The sequence below is a fragment of the Amblyraja radiata genome, chromosome 8 (genome assembly GCF_010909765.2).
Source record: "Amblyraja radiata isolate CabotCenter1 chromosome 8, sAmbRad1.1.pri, whole genome shotgun sequence".
Classification (NCBI taxonomy): Eukaryota; Metazoa; Chordata; class Chondrichthyes; order Rajiformes; family Rajidae; genus Amblyraja; species Amblyraja radiata.
The window spans coordinates 13,205,353-13,227,272 of record NC_045963.1 but is presented as its reverse complement, the minus strand read 5'-3'; the positions used below and the strand labels follow the sequence as shown (position 1 = coordinate 13,227,272).

At 38.1% G+C, this 21,920-nt stretch overlaps 1 protein-coding gene across 6 annotated transcripts in view; it reads left to right on the top strand.

Moving 5' to 3' along the window:
* sptbn1 (spectrin beta, non-erythrocytic 1) overlaps positions 1-21,920 on the top strand; it is a 190,046-nt gene that overhangs the window by 148,863 nt on the left and 19,263 nt on the right. For all 6 annotated transcript variants that reach the window (XM_033025223.1, XM_033025218.1, XM_033025219.1 and 3 more), the window contains 17 exons: positions 47-200; positions 852-1,722; positions 2,701-2,838; positions 5,163-5,919; positions 6,768-6,970; positions 9,022-9,112; positions 9,220-9,366; positions 10,123-10,386; positions 10,517-10,741; positions 12,401-12,490; positions 13,792-14,070; positions 14,628-14,758; positions 15,540-15,744; positions 17,151-17,525; positions 18,835-19,079; positions 21,133-21,271; positions 21,768-21,852. In XM_033025223.1, the coding sequence (XP_032881114.1) occupies positions 47-200; positions 852-1,722; positions 2,701-2,838; positions 5,163-5,919; positions 6,768-6,970; positions 9,022-9,112; positions 9,220-9,366; positions 10,123-10,386; positions 10,517-10,741; positions 12,401-12,490; positions 13,792-14,070; positions 14,628-14,758; positions 15,540-15,744; positions 17,151-17,525; positions 18,835-19,079; positions 21,133-21,271; positions 21,768-21,852 (4,399 nt within the window). The remainder of the gene's footprint in view (positions 1-46; positions 201-851; positions 1,723-2,700; positions 2,839-5,162; positions 5,920-6,767; positions 6,971-9,021; positions 9,113-9,219; positions 9,367-10,122; positions 10,387-10,516; positions 10,742-12,400; positions 12,491-13,791; positions 14,071-14,627; positions 14,759-15,539; positions 15,745-17,150; positions 17,526-18,834; positions 19,080-21,132; positions 21,272-21,767; positions 21,853-21,920) is intronic.

Genomic DNA, 21,920 nt, shown 5'->3' with positions numbered 1-21,920 from the left:
GTATATTTAACATGAACAATCGGTGAAAGTTGTTGAACTATCACAGGTGCTGTTGCTGTCTCAAGACTATGGGAAACATTTGCTTGGTGTGGAAGATCTCCTGCAGAAACATGCACTCGTTGAAGCTGACATCGCTATTCAGGCTGACAGAATCAAAGGTGTCAATGCTTCTGCTCGGAAATTTGCTTCTGAAGGAGAAGGTAAGTTTTATTTTCACCCTTCACTTTTTATGGTGATCTTTTTTGTGCTCCAGTGATGGCTCATTGGGTGATTCCATTTAATGATGTAAGACCGTTCATTGCAAACTTAAAAACGTCACAGGAGTTGACAACATATGCTCTAATCAGCTGAGCTCAGTCCAGCTAGAATAGATACTTAATTTCGCAGAGGTACGCAGGGGGAATAAAAATCATTTGGTGTTTAATTTCTTGATTGCAATTTTGATAATTGCACTAATAAAGGCCAGGCATTCTGCCACTGTACAGCAGAGATGATAAAGGTCTGGAGTTCATCCCGGATTGTCTCAACCAGTCGCAGCCAGGGTGGCAATTAGGAAAGAGTATGGAATGTATATAGTGGTTAATTTGAATATAGTGGTCAAATTGGAGTCCTAGGGCATGATTAAAATGACAATTATTAGAAAATTGGTGTGAAGTAGAATTCTCCTTGCCGACTTCCATCTCTTATGTCATGGTCAGCTCAGAAGGCCAATAGAATAAAATTGCAAACTGGCTCAAATGCCTCTGTAAAGGCAATGAGAGAAACAGAGCACATTCAAATAGCTATTTAGCAAAACAACTGGAGATAATGGTAAAAAGCCTTGAAATAAGGACTTCTTTTTCCTTCCCCAGGTTACAAACCATGTGATCCACAGGTCATTCATGATCGTGTAACTCACCTGGAATTCTGTTACCAAGAACTTTGTCAGCTGGCTGCTGAACGAAGAGCTCGCTTGGAAGAGTCCCGACGCCTCTGGAAGTTCTTTTGGGAGATGGCAGAGGAAGAAAGCTGGATCCGTGAAAAAGAACAGATTCTTTCAGCAGCTGACTACGGCAAGGATCTGACGAGTGTGATTCGCCTTCTGAGCAAGCACAAGGCATTTGAGGATGAAATGAGTGGACGACGTGGACCTCTTCAACAGACGATAAAAGAAGGTGATGCAATGGTAGCTGAGGAGCACTTTGGATCAGAGAAGATTAAGGAACGGATTCAGGACATTCAGGATCAGTGGGCCCACCTTGATGAGCTGTCTGCAATTCAGAAAAAGCGATTGGAGGAAGCTGCTAACGTTCACCAGTTTAAGGCTGATGGTGATGATATTGATGTGTGGATGTTAGATATTTTGCGAATTGTCTCCAGCAATGATGTTGGCCATGATGAATACTCCACTCAAGCCCTAGTGAAGAAACACAAAGATGTGGGTGAGGAGGTTGCTAGCTACAGACAAATCATTGATTCACTACATGAACAAGGACGAAGTTTGCCTGATGAGTACTACAATTCACCAGAGGTGGAAGGTAGATTGGCTGATATTGAGGAACGTTACAAGGAGTTAGCTGAGCTGGCACGACTTCGTAAACAAGCCCTTCAGGATGCACTGTCGCAGTACAAGATGTTCAGTGAAGCAGACGCTTGTGAACTGTGGATCGATGAGAAAGAGCATTGGCTGAACAACATGGAGATCCCAGAAAAGCTTGAAGATCTTGAAGTTATCCAACACAGGTTGGGAATAAAGTGTTTGTATTACAAAATATATCCGATGACAATATTGATTTAAAACCTGTAATATATGAGATATGATTGACAATTGAAGCAGTGGATTAGAGATTCAATATTCTAGGGAGTCTGAGAATACTTTATTGTGGTTTATATGTTGGCTGTATAGTCTTTACTGTAATGATTACAACAAAATATGATTATTTTGCCTTTAAATGAGCAACTTTCAATATTTAAGTCATATTGTATGAATCCAAAGGATGGGTCATTGAATCTGAGGCCTTGTTATTTATTGCCTATCCTGATAATAACATGTTAAAAGTTTTTTTTTTGTGTAGTGTCATTTTGCTACTAAATTGGATTCAGAGGTCATTTAAAAAAATCAAAAGCAAAACATTGTAAATGCTAGTCAAGTGCCAACTGTGAAGAAAGAAAGTTTCAGAAATTATATCAGACCAGTAATCTTCGAACAACAGGGCTGAGTTAGCCAAATGTATGTCAAAAATTAATCAGTGAACCAATGCTTGCGGGCCCAACTCGGGGCTAAAGGATTTCAGTCATTACCAGCAGCATTGTGACAAAATAAATAGCTTTCTTCTATTTAGTCAAGAATTAGAGCACATTACAGGTGCTCCGCAAATTTATGGCTTTGACTTGCGATATTTCGACTTTACGATCGGTAAACGCTCGGCAACGACAGCGAGCCGCTCATCACTTCCAGTCTCGTGATCGCAATATATCGCAATGCGTTTTTGACTTGCGATATTTTCGGTTTACGATAGGTTTATCGGAACGTAACCCCATCGTAGGTCGTGGAGCAGCTGTAGATAAATAATAAAACTAACTAACTTTAGTTCTAACTATTCCCAGGATTACTTTCATTGTATTGTTATTTTTTTTTGTTAATTAGGGAATTGATATCCTAAGCCATTTAGAATTCTGTGTTTTATTTATGCAGGTTTAATCTTTATATTTTTGTTGTAGGTTTGAAAGTCTAGAGCCAGAGATGAACAACCAGGCTTCTCGTATCGCAGTGGTGAACCAGATAGCTCGACAGTTGATCCACAGTGGTCACCCAAGTGAAAAGGAAATCAAAGCACAGCAAGATAAGCTAAATACAAGGTATGTAGGTCACATAGAAGTGTACATCGAGAGTCGATTCAAAATGTTTAATTGGCAGATGTCCCAGCAAAGGAACAATGAAATTCTAACTCGTTGTAGCTTAATGCAAAATCAGTCAAACAAATATATATTAATTATTAATAAAATACATTAATAACAGAAATACTAGGTAACCATTACAGTGCAAAAAGAAAGTCTGTAGTACAACCAGCAAAACGATTCAAAGAAGATCATAGTTGCTGATGTAGTGGTTAGTGTTTACGGTGTTCAAGAGCCTGATAGTTGCTGGGCGGAAGCTGTTATTGAACCTGCCGTTTTTTTGTCTCCTGTACCCATTCCCAATGGAAGTAGTGAAATGCGAGTGTGGTGTGGGTCTTTGATGAAATTGGCTACTTTTTTGAGGTAGCATCTTCTATCGATCCCATCGATAATGGGGAGGTCAGTACCTTTGATGGACCGGACAATGTCTACACTCTCTGTAGCCTCTTTCATTCCTGGGATTTCGAGTTACTAAACCAGGTCGTGATGTAACTAATCAGTACGCTCTCTGCTGTACACAAGTAGAGGTTCGATGGAGTATTCATCGACATGCCAAAGCTCCTCCAACTTCAGGAGTGAGCTTTATGAGCTTTGTTTACAATTCCATCAATGAACTGGACCTAGGACAGATCTTCAAAGATATGCATGCACATGAACTTAAAACTTTGACACTCCACCACTGTCTTCTCGAGGAAGAGTGGTGTTCCATTAGTTCATGGATCCCTGATCCATGGTTATTTCCTTCTTGAAATAACCCTTTCTGGCTTAAGCCCTCCCTTCACCACCTCCAGTTTAAATTCCATTTGGAATATTTTGGAGGACGAAGAAACCAAGAAACAAGAAGAAGAAGTAAACAATCAGCTCCTTTGTCATACTAAGATTGAAAGCAAGATTGTTGTTCTGGCACCATTCAATCGGATTATAAATTTCTATCTTGTACTCTTACTTATTACCTATTTACTCCCCCCCCCCCCCCCACACACGCTCACACGCACATGCACACACACATACGCACTTTCCCCTGGTCGTCACCTTTCACAGTGCCAGTCTCTCCATCCAACAAATCATTCTCTGTAATTTCCACCCATTCAACATGATCACACCACCAGTCACATCTTCCCATCCTCGCCCCTATTCTGCTTTCCACAGAAACCAATCTCTCCCAACTGATTGAAATTTGTGAAAGGCATTAGAGAATTTCGATTCCTGGCATATTGACAGTGCTGGTGCATTTATGTTCAGGAATGAGCCAGAGATTCCACTGCTGGCCTTTTTCTCATCAATTAATTCAATTGATCCTGCACTCTGACATTCCATTCACAATTCTGCCTCCTTTCCTCCATGTCATCTCCTTAAAACTTACATCTTCAGTCAAGCTTTTAGTTAGCTGCTCTAATAACTTATTTACGTAGCTTGGTATCAATATTTTATTTAGCAATACATTTTGGACATTTTCGGGTGATGATGACAATACCTGTTGTGCTTGGTTAGTAATCACACCTCTGAGACCAAAAACTAATAATCTTTGGACCAAGATGCCATTTTGTTTCTCTGTCATTTTAAACATGACAAATAGATTTCAGTGAAGCACTTGCAGCAAAACTAGACACCACCATGATATGCATTGTGGCAAAAATCAATCTGCAGTTTGTTAATTGGACATAACGTTTTATTATACAACGCCGAGGCATTTGTTTGTCTATATGATGGAGGATTTGTGTAGCATGGTTACCCGACCACGCAATGTAAGCAGATATATCACATGTGAGGTAGGTGGATCAAGTTTAAAGCTATTAAGTTTCATTCTTCATTCAAGACCTTTTCACTTTATTACAGAGTGAATGTTTTGATGTGAGAAAATTGGCTTAGAAAGATATGTTAAAGTCTAAATTAACAGTTGATCAGCTGATCAGCACAGGATTAATGGTGTCGCACTCCCCTCCCCCCCACACCATGTCACCTCTTCATGGTGAAAGCTGAGGCAGTAGTAGAAATTAAAATGATTCTGTCATTTACACTCGCCTATCTCACTTACTTTCCACCACATTCATATAGTAATCTGTTTCTTTGAGTAGAAAACATACAGGAAGGAAGCGAGATTCAGGTATAAATTTGCAAGTTGGGCACGATAGAATGTTTATGATGTAGTCTGCTGTTTCAGAATGAGGTGGAGTGGTTAAGGAAGCACTGACTGCCTATCATTCCATCTCATTTTAGATTTAACGTTAGCCAGTGTTAGCACATGTATCTGACCATTTGCTTCCATTTTGCTAATTTGATTCTAGGTGGAGTAAATTCCGTCAACTTGTGGACCAAAAGAAAGATGCACTCAATTCCGCACTCAGCATTCAGAACTACCACCTGGAATGCAATGAAACTAAATCCTGGATTAGGGAAAAGACCAAAGTCATTGAGTCCACGCAAGATCTGGGCAATGATCTTGCTGGTGTCATGGCTCTCCAAAGGAAATTAACTGGAATGGAACGAGATTTAACAGCAATTGAAGCTAAACTAGATGACCTGCAGAAAGAAGCCGAAAGACTTGCTGCTGAGCATCCTGACCAGGCACAAGCTATTATGAGCCGTCTTGCAGAAATCAGTGATGTCTGGGAAGACATGAAAAGTACTTTAAAGAATCGAGAAGAATCACTTGGTGAAGCAAACAAACTTCAGCAATTCTTACGTGATCTGGATGACTTCCAGTCCTGGCTCTCAAGAACTCAAACTGCTATTGCTTCTGAAGACATGCCAAACACGCTGGCAGAAGGAGAAAAGCTACTCACCCAACATGAAAACATCAAAAATGAAATTAACAATTATGAGGAAGACTATCAGAAAATGCGAGACATGGGTGAAATGGTAACGCAGGGACAAACAGATGCACAATACATGTTCTTACGCCAGCGCCTGCAAGCTTTGGACACTGGATGGAATGAACTGCACAAGATGTGGGAGAATAGACAGAATCACCTGTCCCAATCTCATTCATACCAATTATTCTTAAGAGATACAAAGCAAGCAGAAGGATTCCTCAACAACCAGGTAAGATAAGAACCTTGCATTTAATTTTGACTTTCAATTCTAGCCTGGTGTATGTTATTTTTAAGTTCTTTTAGAAGTTTGCTTGTAAGACAGTCCATTTTTTTTTCCTGTTAAAATAAATATGTATACATTTTACCAAAATATCTGATTAAAACACAATAGAAAATACTGTTATCCTCTGTGTTAACCTACTTATTGTCAGTCCAGGTGGGCATAAAATATTTATCAGACATACAAATTGCAGAATAGACAAGATTCTTCTATTGAGCAGGATTTTGTTTCAGTTTCACATAAAGCATTTCAGCATCCATTACTCAAAGGGCAGTATAGTGGCGCAGCAGTAGAGTTGCTGCCTTACGGCGCTTGCAGCCCCTGAGACCCGGGTTCGATCCCGGCTACGGCTGCTGTTTGTATGGGGTTTGTATGTTCTCCCCGTGACTGTGGGTTTTCTCCGAGATCTTCAATTTCCTCCCACACTCCAAAGACGTACAGGTTTCTAGGTTAATTGGCTTAGTATAAGTGTAAATTGTCCCGTGTGTGTGTGTGTAGGACAGTGTTAATGTGCGGGGATCGCTGTTCGGCGTGGATTCGGTGGGCCGAAGGGCCTGTTTCCGCACTGTATCTCTAAACTAAACTAAACTCAATGGATATTAAAGCATGAGAGGTATGACAAATGTGAATAGAAAGTTGTAGGCATTTGGAGAATTGTGCTGCCCATGAAACATCTTATTAAAACAAGACTGCAAAGCTGGAACTGATCATTCCTGTGCATCAATGTTTTGTTCTCTGATCATAATTAAAAGTAAAATGTCAACTAAAAATGATTTGTGTTTTTTTTGTAAACAAAGGAATATGTGTTGGCACACACTGAAATGCCCACAACATTAGAAGCTGCAGAAGCTGCCATTAAGAAACAGGAAGACTTCATGACTACAATGGATGCTAATGAAGATAAGATCAACGGAGTGGTGGAGACAGGCAGGCGGCTGGTCAGTGATGTGAATATTTATTCTGACAAAATCCAGGAAAAGGTTAATTCTATCGATGAAAGGTAAAGAAAAATATCAATCAGATTCTGTCCCTTTTGAAAATAAGGTTAAGATTTTGTATGCATGTATTAATTGCACAGAAAAGATATTTTAATCTTACCTGTTTTTGTTTTGTTACTGTACATGCTTTACCTTGGCGTGAAACCTGGGTTTGTAGGAAAATATATTTTGATTGAATGTCCTTTCCCTGTATCAATTTTTACTCATTATTCAGAAAGATCTCCCAGGTCATTTAGGATAACACCATAGAAATATGGCAACACAGGAGACTGCAGATGCTGGAATCTACAGCAAAGTGCTGGAGGAGCTCAGCAGGCCAGGCAAGCATTGACACGGAACATTGTCCATTTCTCTCCTTAGATGCTGCTTGGTCTGTTGAGTTCCTTTAGTACCTGGTGATTTGCTGTAGACATTTAATTGTATTCATCCTTATTAAAATAAAGTTTAAATAATAATATAGTGGATATTATAACACAATCAAAACCAGCCCAAAACCTTTCTTTTGGAAAAGTTGTTTCCTTGATAAACAATTATTTTTTTTTTTAAATAGCTGGGCGCTGTTGGCAATGTCAGCATTTACTTCTCTTCTTTCCATAGAAGGTGTTTTCACAGCGCTGTCGGAGATAGGTTTGCAAGACCTATGGAGAGAGAATGGAGCAGCTGGGCTTGTACACTCCGGAGTTTAGAAGGATGAGAGGGTATCTCATTGAAATATATATGATTGTTAAGGGCTTGGACACGCTAGAGGCAGGAAACATGTTCCCGATGTTGGGGAGTCCAGAACCAGGGGCCACAGTTTAAGAATAAGGAGTAAGCCATTTAGAACGGAGACGAGGAAACACTTTTTCTCACAGAGAGTGGTGAGTCTGTGGAATTCTCTGCCTCAGAGGGGGAGACAGGTTCTCTGGATGATATCAAGAGAGAGCTAGATAGGCCTCTTAAAAATAGCCGAGTCAGGGGATATGGGGAGAAGGCAGGAACGGGGTGCTGATTGGGAATGATCAGCCTTGATCAGCAGTGCTGGCTCGAAGGGCCAAATGGCCTACTCCTGCACCTATTGTCTATTGTCTAAGACTGGGACCAAATGATGATGAAGGAATTTCAATATATATTTCTGAGTCATGATGTGCCACCTGGAAGGGAACCTACAGATGATGATATTCTCATGCTTCTGAAGTCCATGTTCTCAATGGTAGACTGTAGGTTTGGGAGTTGCTTTCAAAATATCTTGCATGAGTAACTGCTGTGCATTTAATAGTTGTGCACCCTAGAGTGACTGAGGTTGGGAATAAAGGTTTAAGGAGGTGCATGGGGCACCAGTCAAGCAGATTGCTTTGACTCAATGTCATTGAGCATCTTGTTAAGTGTGGCATCAGTGCTCTTCCTGGTGGGTGAAGATATTCCATTACATTTCTAACCCCTTAACATTTAAAAAAAATCATTCCTTGGCTACATTTAAATTAGTGTAATGATAGCTATTGATAATTAACCAGCAATAGTAACAAAAAAAAAAATAGCTTTCAGAATCACGTGATAACTGAAGCAACGAATAACTCTGCTCCACAAACCTCTCTACTCCTGCCCACACCAACACAAGCAACAACAAAAAATCTGAAGCAAGCATAATTATTAGACTTCAAATCCAAAAGAGTGCTTTTAGAATCAGTTTAAGTGGCACGTCGCAAGCCGCAAAGCAGTGTTCTATATTTAAGATCTTTACTATATAATTTGAGTCCATTCACTTCCTTGTGTCCCAGGTTTGACCAAATACCTCAGCATGAAAAAGCTGAGGAGGATTTGTCTGTCGGTCTGTTGACAATCACCAGAATTGCAAGTCAATCCCAGATATTCTCATGTTAAACATTTGTGAAATATGAATTTTAGAGATCAGGATTCACATTCATGGGGTAGAAATATTGAAAGGGATTCTTAATATTCTTCCTTTAAAATTGTACCCACAGCTTGGAAAACCAATGAGTTTCGCTAACAGCTCAGATTCTGCATACTTTACAATAACACTTTTATAAATGTTGCCATTTAATTCAATCCACAGGCATAAAAAGACCCGTGAAGGTGCCAGTGAACTTCTAATGCGTTTGAAAGACAATAGAGGTCTACAGAAATTTCTTCAAGACTGTCAGGAAGTAAGTAAGCTGGCTGCACAACTCAATCAAGTAGCGCACTACTTTGAATTTTTAATATATTTCCTTTTGATGTTTTATATTTCTTAAACATATATTTTGTTTTACAGCTGTCCCTCTGGATTAGTGAGAAGATGCTCACTGCCCAGGACATGTCCTATGATGAAGCCAGGAACTTGCACAGTAAATGGCAGAAGCATCAAGCTTTTATGGCAGAGCTTGCATCAAATAAAGAATGGCTCGATAAAATTGACAAGGTATCAAACTATCTTATTGCAGAGTTAATTTTGTTTTGTAATAAATATGCAGCTTGGATGTTATTTTCAGTTTACAGTTAGAAGGCCACATTGTACTGATTAGTTAACTCAATTTCCAAAATGCATTGTATCAAAATAAATAGTTCTTCAACGATTGTGGTTGCAACAATTTAATGGTCTTATTGTAGCTTTTCCATTGTTGCTTGAATGAGTCTTGAATTCTGTACTTGGTTTCTTGATTTGAATGCCTTTCATGTATTAGCAAATACTAATCCTGTTCAAAAGATGTAAAGATATGAAAGCTAATGTTTTCTGAAAGAATACTTGTTGTTTATTGACCTATCTTTATCCCTGACCACCACTGGGATAGAAAGTCCTTATACAAAAGCAACCAAGAATATTTTATCGTTTTTAACTGTGGTTAAATGACAAGTGTCAAATGATGTTGCCCTCCATTTGTTATATATTAAAATTGAGATGTTTTTAAATCAGGAACACTGTGTGTTCCAGAATAGATTTAAATGATATCCATTCAGGATTGCTGTATTAGTGTTTTGAGATTTTACACTGGATGATCACCCTAAACATTTAAAAAAAAAGTAGATGAGAACATCTCCCATTAACTTATAGGAAAAAACAACTGTGTTTGTTGTGTGCAAAATAAGTTGATAGCTGATGCATTTCAATGCAACCTCATTGGATTTCTGCAGAAAAAATGAAAATTTGGTCTGAAAATAATTTTGTTTTATCATTTAGGATGGAATGCAACTGATTGCAGAAAAACCAGAGACCGAAGTGGTTGTGAAAGAGAAGCTCACTGCTCTGCATCATTCGTGGGAAGATCTCGAATCTACAACCCAGGCCAAAGCCCAGCGTCTGTTTGATGCCAATAAAGCCGAACTTTTTACACAGAGCTGCGCTGATTTAGACAAATGGGTGCACAACCTGGAAGGGCAGCTCCAATCTGATGATTATGGCAAGGACCTTACGAGTGTCTCTATCCTTCTCAAGAAACAACAGGTATGTTACTACGACGGTGCAACTATTCACAAGGAAGCATGGATAACTGCAGATCACATAACGAGACTGGAAACACATTGTTCACTTCGTACTGCATGCAGACTGATTTTCTTCCATCACTCCTAATTAGATGTTGGAAAATCAAATGGAAGTGCGGAAGAAAGAGGTGGATGAATTGAAGTCTCAGGCCAAGGTATTAAGCCAAGAAGGTAAAGATACCGATGAGGTGGACTGCAAGCGCACCATAGTTGAAAATAGATTCACACAATTATTGGAACCACTGCGTGAAAGGAAAAGTTACTTGTTGGCATCGAAGGAAATTCATCAATTCAACAGAGATCTGGAGGATGAAATTGTAAGTAGTATCTTCAGTATAAACCATTTACAGCTAAGCATAGTAACATTCTTTCTTTTGGCTTGCCTCAAATCCTGACATTTAAAAATGTTACATGAATAATCTGTCTTGGTCATGGTCTTTTTAAGTACCAATTCATTAAAATGCAAAATATCTGATGATCCTAACTTTTCTTTGGCGTTTTTCAAAAATATAAATAATTTGTTAATAAACACATTTGTTCTTTTAATGACACTTGAAAGGTTGCCCAGTTGTAAGTAAAGAGAAATCTTCCAATACCAAAGTATAATGCGTATGTAAAATGTTTTAATTCGTTCCTTTATTTTCCTATCTACTATAAAAGTAGTAAAATTAGATATCAGGAATAATCATCAATTAATTTCTTAGCTGTAGAAATTATGTAAAATTAAAGTGCTTATTGGTTGCTCATGGTCATAATGTTAGATTTTGGATATTTTTCTCATTTTATTGAGTGAAACTATAGCTGCATGAACAATTGAATCTTTTAACTGCATTCTCCGCTAAAACAGTCTACAAAACAGTGCATTGAATATGTAGGCAGGAACTGCAGATGCCGGTTTAAACTGAAGATAGACACAAAATGCTGGAGTAACTCAGTGGGACAGGCAACATCTCTGGAGAGAAGGAATGGGTGACATTTCGGGTTGATACCCTTCTTCAGAAGACCCTTAGATACCTGTCTGAAGAAGGCTCTCATCCCAAAATATCACCCATTCCTTCTCTCAGAGATGCTGCCTATCTCACTGAGTTACTCCAGAATTTTGTGTCTATTATAGATTGAAAATAATCTATTTGTTGGCAAAGTATTTGTTTAAAAAAAAAAAAAGCAAACCAAGCACTGGGGATTATTTTCAGAGGGAGAGGATTGAATGGAGGTGCAGTTATGTTAAAACAATGGGTGGAGTCTTAACGTCACGAGCCCTGCCTGATCCAACAGCAATGGTGTCACAGGTCCTGTCCTGGAGATAGGCTGAAGAATGGTCCCGACCCGAAACGTTGTTTGCCAATTACCCTCCACAGATCTGCCCGACCCACTGAGTTCCTGCAGCACTTTGTTTTTTTGCAGATTGTAAAGTTGCGTAGAACCTTGATTAGACTTGTACTCTATACAGTTCCGGTTTCCATATTATCAAAAGGGTCTATAGGAACAGAAAAATGTAGAAACATTCTTGAGCATTACAGAAACCAGAAAAGGGAGAGCTAGGGAGTGAACTACAGGTGAACTGAAAGCTACCAGTATGATAATTCAAAGATAGACACACAATGCTGGAGTAACTCAGCGGGGCAGGCAGCATCTCTCGATAGAAGGAGTGACATTTCGGGTCGAGATGCTTCTTCAGACTGAATCAGGGGAGAGGGAGATACTGAGATGAGGAAATGTGAGGTGTGAAAATGAGACAAAGGGGATGAGAATCAAGGAAAATTGTTAGTATGATAATTCATTTCTCCCATTTGACCCTTCCAGGTAAATAATTTCCAGACTTAATCCAAATCTGTATTAAATTTACAACTACATAGGCTAATCATATTCAGGAAATAAATATCTTGAATTTTATTATCTGTTTTTATATTAAATCATGACCATACGTTCCACTACAAATATAACTATCGTATGTCATTTTTCTGCCTGTCCTCCAGCTGTGGGCTGAAGAACGCATGCCTCTTGCAACATCCACTGATCATGGCCACAACCTCCAGACTGTGCAGATGCTGATTAAGAAAAACCAGGTAACAGCAATGAAAAGTGTTTAAGAGTGCAATTGGCTTTAAAAAAAATACTGTACTCCCATTGTGCTATAAATTATTAGACTATTGTATCTCTTTGTGGCACTTTGGAAAAAGCAAGATCCCTTCATGGATGATCTTGCGTGCATTTGTCAATCACTACCTTCTAATTAAGTTAGCTAAGCATACTTACATAATTGGAATACTTGTGATAATTGTAACACATAAATGTAATACTTACATAATTGGTTAAATCTCAGTTAATGTTTTAGGTGCTAATTGCGAATGTGAAGTGTATCATTTCTCTAAATGTACAGTGATGTAGGAGTAGCATTAAATATGCTGAGCTTCATTATGATTAATTTGTTAGAACAATTTCTCATGAGTTTAATGAAGCTAATTATTTTGAGAATATCTAAATGCCCTTCCCATTGCTTAACACCAGGGTTCCCAACCTGGGGTAAATTTCACCTGCCCAGGGGGTAAATTTGTAGATTCTGGATTTGTACATATTTTTTCTCATTGGCAGGTGCGTTTAAAATCAGACATTTTTCAACAGTGAAATAAGAGAGAATTGTTGCTGAAGAACCTTTCTAGCCAAGGCAAATTAAATTTACAACTGAGGAGCCATATTCCCTCGGAGAAAAATTAATGCTGCATGCATTCGATATATAATAAAACAGTTCTTTCTAATTTTTTGAGATTTTTTTCGTCTCTCTTCCTCAATCCCTTCTATATTTCCAACCATTGCTTCCTGTACTGCAGTCTAAGTATAAATTATTGATGTTACGTTTGTATTTAAATCTTTGGGTGTTAGTAACTTTCATGATTGCTGCAGACCTTCTGTTGCAGGAGAAAAAATGGGAAACATTTCAGTTTGCTGTCTATTATGTTTAAACTATGTTCCATGTAGTTAATTGAATATAAAATACCTCACTTAATATTATGGAGACTGCACAGTAGTCATTCAGCAATTGCAATTTTATTTGGACAAGAAACATTCATTCCATGCCCACTTTCTAATGTTATCTAAAGCAAAACTTTGTTATGTAATGTTTGCAATGTCATAAAACTGAATAAAGAGTATGACATTTTTACAAATCAATTTAATTATATAAGAAAGCTTTGTACCAGCATAAAAGCCGATTTGGAAAATATTTAAGGTACATCATAGAGCAAGTTAACAGTAAAGTAATTAACATCACCAGATTACACAGGCTATCACATGGTGGGAAGACAGTTTATATCAAAGAACTCACTTGTAAGCAATTGCTTATTTTTTACTTATCTTTTGTTCTGTCTAGACGCTTCAAAAAGAAATTCAAGGCCATAAACCCCGAATTGATGATATATTTGAGAGAAGCCAAAGTATGGTAACTGCTGACACCCCAAGCGCTGAAGCTATTCAGCAGAGATTATCAGATCTACGGGAACTTTGGACCTTATTGTCAGAAGAAACCGAGAAGCGGCACAAACGCTTGGTGGAGTCACACAAAGCCCAGCAGTACTATTTTGATGCTGCAGAGGCTGAAGCTTGGATGAGTGAACAAGAATTGTACATGATGTCAGAAGAGAAAGCGAAGGTTGATATCACGTATCTTTCTCATTCAGTGGTCCTAATTAGGAAAAGAGAATTTGTTAATTGTCGAGGAGGGGAAGAGTTGAAGCTATTTGAAAACATTATTATTTCACAATGATGAATGTCTGCAAAAACAGTAGGCAACTTGAGATTAATTTAAATTTAATTTAAACTTCTTTCAAACATCTCCAGATAATGATATTCCATACTTGCACATTTAAAAGAAAATTGCAGGATTTTCTGCATTTAGAATGTTTTGCTTTTATAGTGATGGAGGTGTAATATTTCAAAATATAGTTGTCAGTAATATCCATTGTCCACATCAACCAAAGGTTTGTATAGATATTGGGTAGAAAAACACATAATTTTTTTTTTTACTGCCTTTCATTTATTTAAATAAATATTTGAAGACCTTTACATTTTTAAATTCATATTTAGGAAGCTTGGGTCATGATTCATTACGTTTGTAATGCCCCAGTCATTAAAATGAAATTATTGAAGATTTTCTGGAAACCTAATAAAAAAAAAACGAAAACTTTCATGAATGTTACATTTTTGCAGGATGAGCAGAGTGCAGTGATGATGTTGAAAAAACATCAGATTTTGGAGCTGGCAGTGGAAGATTATGCTGAGACTGTTCATCAACTCTCAAAGACAAGCCGAGCTCTAGTTGCTGATGGGCATCCAGAGAGGTTAGTTTAATACTTGATATCAACCATTGACAGAATGTCAATTGTTTCCTTTCCTCCTTCACTATTTACTAATTTCTTCTGAGTGTGCCTGTCTAAATTCACATGATTGTGGTTTTGACACAATCTGAAGATGAATCTGCAATATTGCAAAATACCTGCCTAAGGTTAAGCAAAGAAAATGCTATCTGGTTTTAAAATTTAGTATAGTTTAGAGATACAGCATGGAAACAGGCCCTTCAGCCCACCAAGTCAGCATCAAACAGTGATCCTCTCACACTAACACTCTCCTACACAGACTAGGGACAATTTTACATTTATACCAAGCCAATTAACCTACAAACCTGTACGTCTTTTGAGTGTGGGAGGAAACTGAAGATCTCGGAGAAACCCACGTGGTCATGGGGAGAACGTACAAACTCAGTACAGACAGCACCCGTAGTCAGGATCGAACCCGGGTCTCTGTCGCTGTATGGCAGCAACTCTACCGCTGCACCACCGTGCCGCACGAGTTGCCTGGATGGATATGTGAATTTCATTAAAGAGCAGTGATTTGGAAATTAATTACAACAGGTATAACCACTGAACTGCAAAAGTAAGGAAATGCCAAATAGAAGTTGCAAATGGGATGATAGGCATGTCATCAGATTAAAATGTCTTTTACCAAGTGGCAGGATGCCTGCATTCTTTTGTTTGATTAATTAGTTTTTATGTACGAGTACTATCATTTACTTTCACAAGAAGACAATTAATATTAGATTTATGCTGCTATTTTGCTTTTCAGTGAACGGATCAGTATGCGGCAATCTCAGGTGGATAAGCTTTATGCTGGACTGAAAGACTTGGCTGAGGAGAGAAGAGGGAAACTTGATGAGAGGTACCGCCTTTTCCAGCTGAACAGGGAGGTGGATGATCTGGAGCAGTGGATCGCAGAACGTGAAGTGGTCGCTGGATCACATGAGCTTGGACAGGACTATGAGCATGTTACGGTACACATTTGTTTATAAAATACAATTTGGGAATTTTAATGACCTTTTTTCTTGTTGCATAAAAATGGACAAAATCTTATTGCATGCATCATTTTAAAAAATAAATAGTACACTATTTCTGTAGAAAATACTCGAGCATCATTAATTTCACCATCATTTAGCTATACGGCAGTCCACTTACTGAGATTCACAACATTTGATACTTTCTCTACAGTGGCTTGATTTATGATTTTGAAGCAGACACAATTACTGAAACAATGGAGCTAGAATTTTTATTTTATTTTAATTATTTTAAATTTATAGTTAGATTTTTTTTTTTTAATTTAAATTTATTAAAATTATTTGATTTAAAAATTATTTTGTCTTCTTGAAACCCATCATTATGCACAAGATTTTGGCTAGCTGCATTATTATTTTGTTATGTGGCTCTACCTCAAGTATGTGTACATTGCTGCCAGAAAACATAGGATTTAGGGAACTTTAACCTTGAAGGTTGTGATGGCGATGGCAAAGTTGGAACATTGCACATTATGCTGCCAAGCTATTCAACTTGTATAAATATACTGCAGTTTTGCAAACCTAGCTTTAGTTTAGTTTAGAGATACAGAATGGAAAAAGGCCATTGGCCCTCCGAATCCACGCTGACCATTGATCTCCTGGTCCCACCAGTTCCATGTCATCCCACTTTCTCATCCACTCGCTACACATTAGGGGCAATGTGCAAAGGCCAATTAACCTATAAACCCGCAAGTCTTTGGCATGTGGAAGGAAACTGGAGCTCCTGGAGGAAACCCACACAGCCACAGAGAGAATGTGCAAACTCCAAACAGACAGCAATCAAGGTCAGGATTGAGATTGGATCCCTGGCATGGTGAGGCAGTGCCTCTATCAGCTGCACCACTGTGCCACCCTAATTTATTAAGGGTTGAATTATTATCAAACCTAACTTATTTGGTGCCCAAATAGTGGTTGGTGTTCCTAATGAACAATAAATAATACAATAATTTGCATTTTGTAGCATTTCTAAGATACAAAAACACATTTTGATGCTCACAGCTATCAAAATATTGTAATAATTAATAGACAAAATATGAACTTCAAAAGTTTCAGTATTGTACATGCATATCCTGATCCATCCATCCCTGGCCTTGCAGCATAAGATAGTGGCTGCTCGCAAGTAGTACCACAGCAAACTGCTTTTTCTTAAAAGCAACTGAGTCTTACATTGAAATATTCAGCATTTGAGCTAAGCAACTGAATCAAAATGCTTACTTTCTGAAGAAGGGTCTAGACCCCAAACATCACCCATTCCTTCTCTCCAGAGATGCTGCCTGTCCCCCTGAGTTACTCCAGCTTTTTGTGTCTACTGCTTACTTTAAATCTTGGCTTGTTATTTTTCTTTTCAGATGCTACAAGAAAGGTTCCGTGAATTTGCACGTGATACTGGTAATATTGGTCAAGAGCGTGTTGACAGTGTGAACCATATGGCGGATGAGCTGATCAATTCTGGACATTCTGATGCTGCCACCATTGCTGAGTGGAAGGATGGACTCAATGAGGCCTGGGCAGATCTCCTTGAGCTTATTGACACTAGAACACAAATCTTGGCAGCTTCCTACGAATTGCACAAATTTTACCACGATGCTAAGGAAATTCTTGGACGAATTCAAGACAAGCACAAGAAGCTCCCAGAGGAACTTGGGCGAGATCAGAACACGGTGGAAGCATTGCAGAGGATGCATACAACATTTGAACATGACATTCAGGCTCTTGGAACCCAGGTAGTAAATATCAAACATACTCAATGGGCAGAGCTTGGGTTTGTTAATGCAATATTCTGTAGATTGCAGTACGGATTCACATTGATTCCTCCATTACTGCATCATCAAAATCGGGGTGTTTCATGAATGGCTTTGAATGTCACAATACAATCCAGGTAGTGCCTGCCCAAATGATGATTATTACCAGAATATTTAAAGTTTTTAGAAAATTTATTATTGGATATATGATTCAGTTACCAAAGGTTGCCTCCTTTTCATTCATTTTTGCTTTTGTCATGTCATATATTTTTTTTTTTTAATCTTATTATCTTTGAAATTTTTCAGTTGGCACAAAAATATGAATAACTGGTGATTATTTAGAAGACTTGCTGCCAGGTTTCTGGTAATGTTATATAATAACTGAGGGTGAGAATGATTTCTTATATTTCTCTTCCTCCTATCAACTTGCCTTCCCAGGCAAAATAATGAATCTACGATTCAGAACGTTGATTGGCACGTTGAAACCGAAAGCAAGAAATTGTGCAAGATTGGCAGGCATGAATCCTTTGATTTATTTTTTTTCCTCTCCTTTTCGTTTTCCTCAGACTTGAAAGAATCCAGCAGATCACTTGACATCTTGTCATGATTGTGGAGGTTTGTCTAAACAATTGCAAGCAAAAGCCTATAAACTACATTACAGTATTCTACAGATAATAACATTATACTATCACAAGTACAATGAACATCAGACGATTGCACAGAAAAAGAAAATGGCAATCATTATTAGTCTGGAAAATTAATATTATATTTTCCAAAGTGTTCTCCATTGTAATTCTAAATTTTTGTAAAGCTTTTATTGGAAATGAAAGATGTGACTCAAAGTTGTACTGTATTTACATTTGTGCAGCTGCTGTTATCTCATTTGTACAGATTTTCATTTGGGGATCTTTTAAAATTTGTACTGAGACAAAATAAGAAAGTATGATAGACATGTATATAAATGGCTAAGTAAAATATGTTGAATGTAGTTTATAGATAAAACTTTCATATTACTATCTCATGTTGAAAAACAACAGAATTCTGAACATAGAACTGAGAGGAAGAAAACAAATGACGTTAGCTGTGGATATACTGAACTGCTGACTCTTTCTGTTCATTTCTTTAAACTTGCAAACTGCAGCACAAACAAGATGTTGAAATCTGGAAAAATGGACAGCTCATGGCAGTAGCATTACGAAGATTATAGTATTAAATTGTGATAACTAAGAAAGGCCACTGAAGATGAGAAAGGGTTAATGATTGTGATATGTGCTAATATATTGTGTTACAGGTGAGGCAGCTGCAGGAAGATGCTTCCCGCCTCCAATCTGCTTATGCTGGTGACAAGGCTGACGACATTCAGAAACGTGAAACAGAAGTTTTAGAAGCATGGAAAACCCTGCTTGATGCATGTGAAGCTCGGAGGGCAAAGCTTTTTGACACTGGTGACAAGTTCCGCTTCTTCAGCATGGTGCGTGATCTAATGCTTTGGATGGAAGATGTCATTCGGCAAATTGAAACCCAGGAAAAACCAAGGTAAAATTAGTGCATCGAGCCCAGGAAGAGAAAGACACCGAATAGGTGGAAACACTGAACTTGCATGTGGTTCTTCTATGACACGTTTCAATAATGGAAATTAGATGTAACGCAAATGATGAATTAGGGAACACTAGTTGTAATTAGATGGGATGAATTGGATATAACGTGAGACACAAGTGATTGCAGACACTAGAATCTTGAGCAAAAACAAACTGGTAGAGGATCACAGCAGATCAGGCATCAATCGTGGAGGACAGAGGATGGTTCGGGTTAGGACCCTTCTTTGATTGTAAACTAGAGAACCACTTGCTATGGAAAATGATGAGCAGAAGAAAACTGTCTAAGAGAAAAACAACAGTCAAGGAATGAAACAAACATTATGTAACCTCCCTGGAGTATTGAGACACCACTGTCTTTTAAAAACACAGCTTTAACCGTAGGCAGCTTTGGAAATTGACAGGCAGTTGCTTCTATTGGCACTTAGAGTTATAGACATATAGCACAGAAAGAGGGCCATTGACCCGACACATCCATGCTGATCGAGATGTCTCCTCTGAGCTGGTCCCATTTGCCTGGCCCATATCCCTTTAAAACTTTCCAATCCATGTGTCTTTTAATCTTTTATCTTTTAACATTTAATATCTTTTAAATGTTATTATCGTGCCTGCTTCAATTACTACCTCTAGCGGCTTGTTCCATATTCCCACCGCCCTCTGTGTGAGCAAGTTGCCCCCATTAAATCTTTTCTCTCTCACTTTAAACCTGTGCCCTCTAGTCCTCGTTTCCTACCCTGGAAAAGGCCTATGTACATTCACCTTATCCATGCCGCTCACATCGTTATATGCCACTAAGATCACCCATCAGCCTTCTGTGCTCCAAGGAATAAATTCCTAGCCAGCCCAACATCCTCCTATAACTCGGGTTCATGAGTCCTGGCAACATCCTCGTAAATCTTCTCTGCATTCTTTCTAGCTTAATGGCATCGTTCCTATAGGAGGATGACCAAAACTGAATGGAATACTCCAAGTGTGGCCTCACCAATACAAGATCATAAGACATAGGAGCAGAATTAGGCCATTCAGTCCATCAAGTCTACTCTGCTATTCAATCATGGCTGATCTGTTCTTCCCTCTCACCCCATTCTCTTGCCTCCCAGTAATCTTTGATGCCTTTACTAATCAAGAACCTATCAAACTACACATTAAACATACCCATTATCTTGGTCTCCACAGCTGTCTGTGGCAATGAATCCCACAGATTCACCACCCTCAGACTAAATAAATTCCTCCTCATTTCTATTCTAAAGGTACATCCTTGTATTCTGAGGCTGTGTCCTCTGGTTCCAGATTCTCTCATTGCTGGAAATATCCTTTCTATGTCTACCCTCTCTAGGCCTTTCATTATTCGGTAGGTTTCATCCTTTTAAACTCCAGTGAATACCAGCACAGAGCGTTCAAACGCACCTCATACGTTAACCCAATCATCCCTGGGATCATTCTCATGAACCTCCTCTGGCCCTCTCCAACTGCAGTACATCCTTCCTCCAATAGGGTGCCCAAAACTGTTCACATGACCAAATATGCCACATGGACCATTTTCTTAAAGGACGTGCAATGATGCTCTATTAAATAATGTAATAAACAGCCTTCAGTATGTTTAGCTTGCTGTAATAAAAATTAACATATTGCATTTGAAAATACCTTTATTTTAGAAAATTCTGTGGCGAAATATAAAAGGTTTGAAGCTCTCTAGTTGCTAACCTCCTTTCGCCTATTAACACAATTATTTTTATAATTGCATTTTCTGTACCGTTTGGTTTCTTAGCAATACAAATATTGTTGTATTAGAACTACCTGTAATTTGTTGTGCACGGGTGGTATGTCTATTATTTCTTATGGTATTTGTGCATTATGTCTTATGGTATCATAAGATGCATTATCTCATGGTATTTGGTGATTTTTGATGTCACTGTCCTTATCAAGATTTAACCCTTTGAAAGTGCAACGTAACAGCAAGTAGTTAACAGCTTATATCTTTTAATTACCTTCAGAGATGTTTCATCAGTGGAATTGCTAATGAACAACCACCAAGGCATCAAGGCTGAAATTGATGCTCGTAATGACAGTTTCACAACATGCATTGAACTTGGCAAGTCACTCCTAGCAAGAAAGCATTACGCATCAGAAGAGGTACACTCCTTTACCAACACATTCTCAGCCTGGATGCTATGAGTACTGGTTACATTGTTAGATGGTACACATTGTCAATTTTGCCTTTGAATTATTCAATCATTGTAAATAGAAATTATAAAAGCAGATAACTCTTTTTCTCAATTATTGTACTATGAATTATTTTTATTCCTAACACTGTTTTAGTACATGTGAAATTCTGAAAGGGAAATACAATACTTCATAGTTTGGAGTGTTTGCCTATGCATGCTTGAGATACTCCAATATGCAGTGTAAAAGAGGAAAATTATAGTTAGAGTTTAAGGATTTCTTTTTCCAGAGATATTTTGAAGTACATATTTAATGAGAGTTAAACTTGTCAGTTTGATATGTTTCCAAAATGTTTCTTAAATTTCCAAATAAATGCATCATGATAAATGTTGATATAAATGAGGGAGAGAAGGCCTCGTTAGATGCAACTGTATTAGGTGATTTTTCTAATTCTGTTCACATACAGATTAAAGAGAAGTTGTTACAGCTAACGGATAAGAGGAAAGAAATGATAGACAAATGGGAGGACAGATGGGAGTGGCTCAGATTAGGTAAATTAATTAATTATTGTTCTAATTGTATGGCAGCTACTTTAACAAATTGCATATCTTGCTTCACA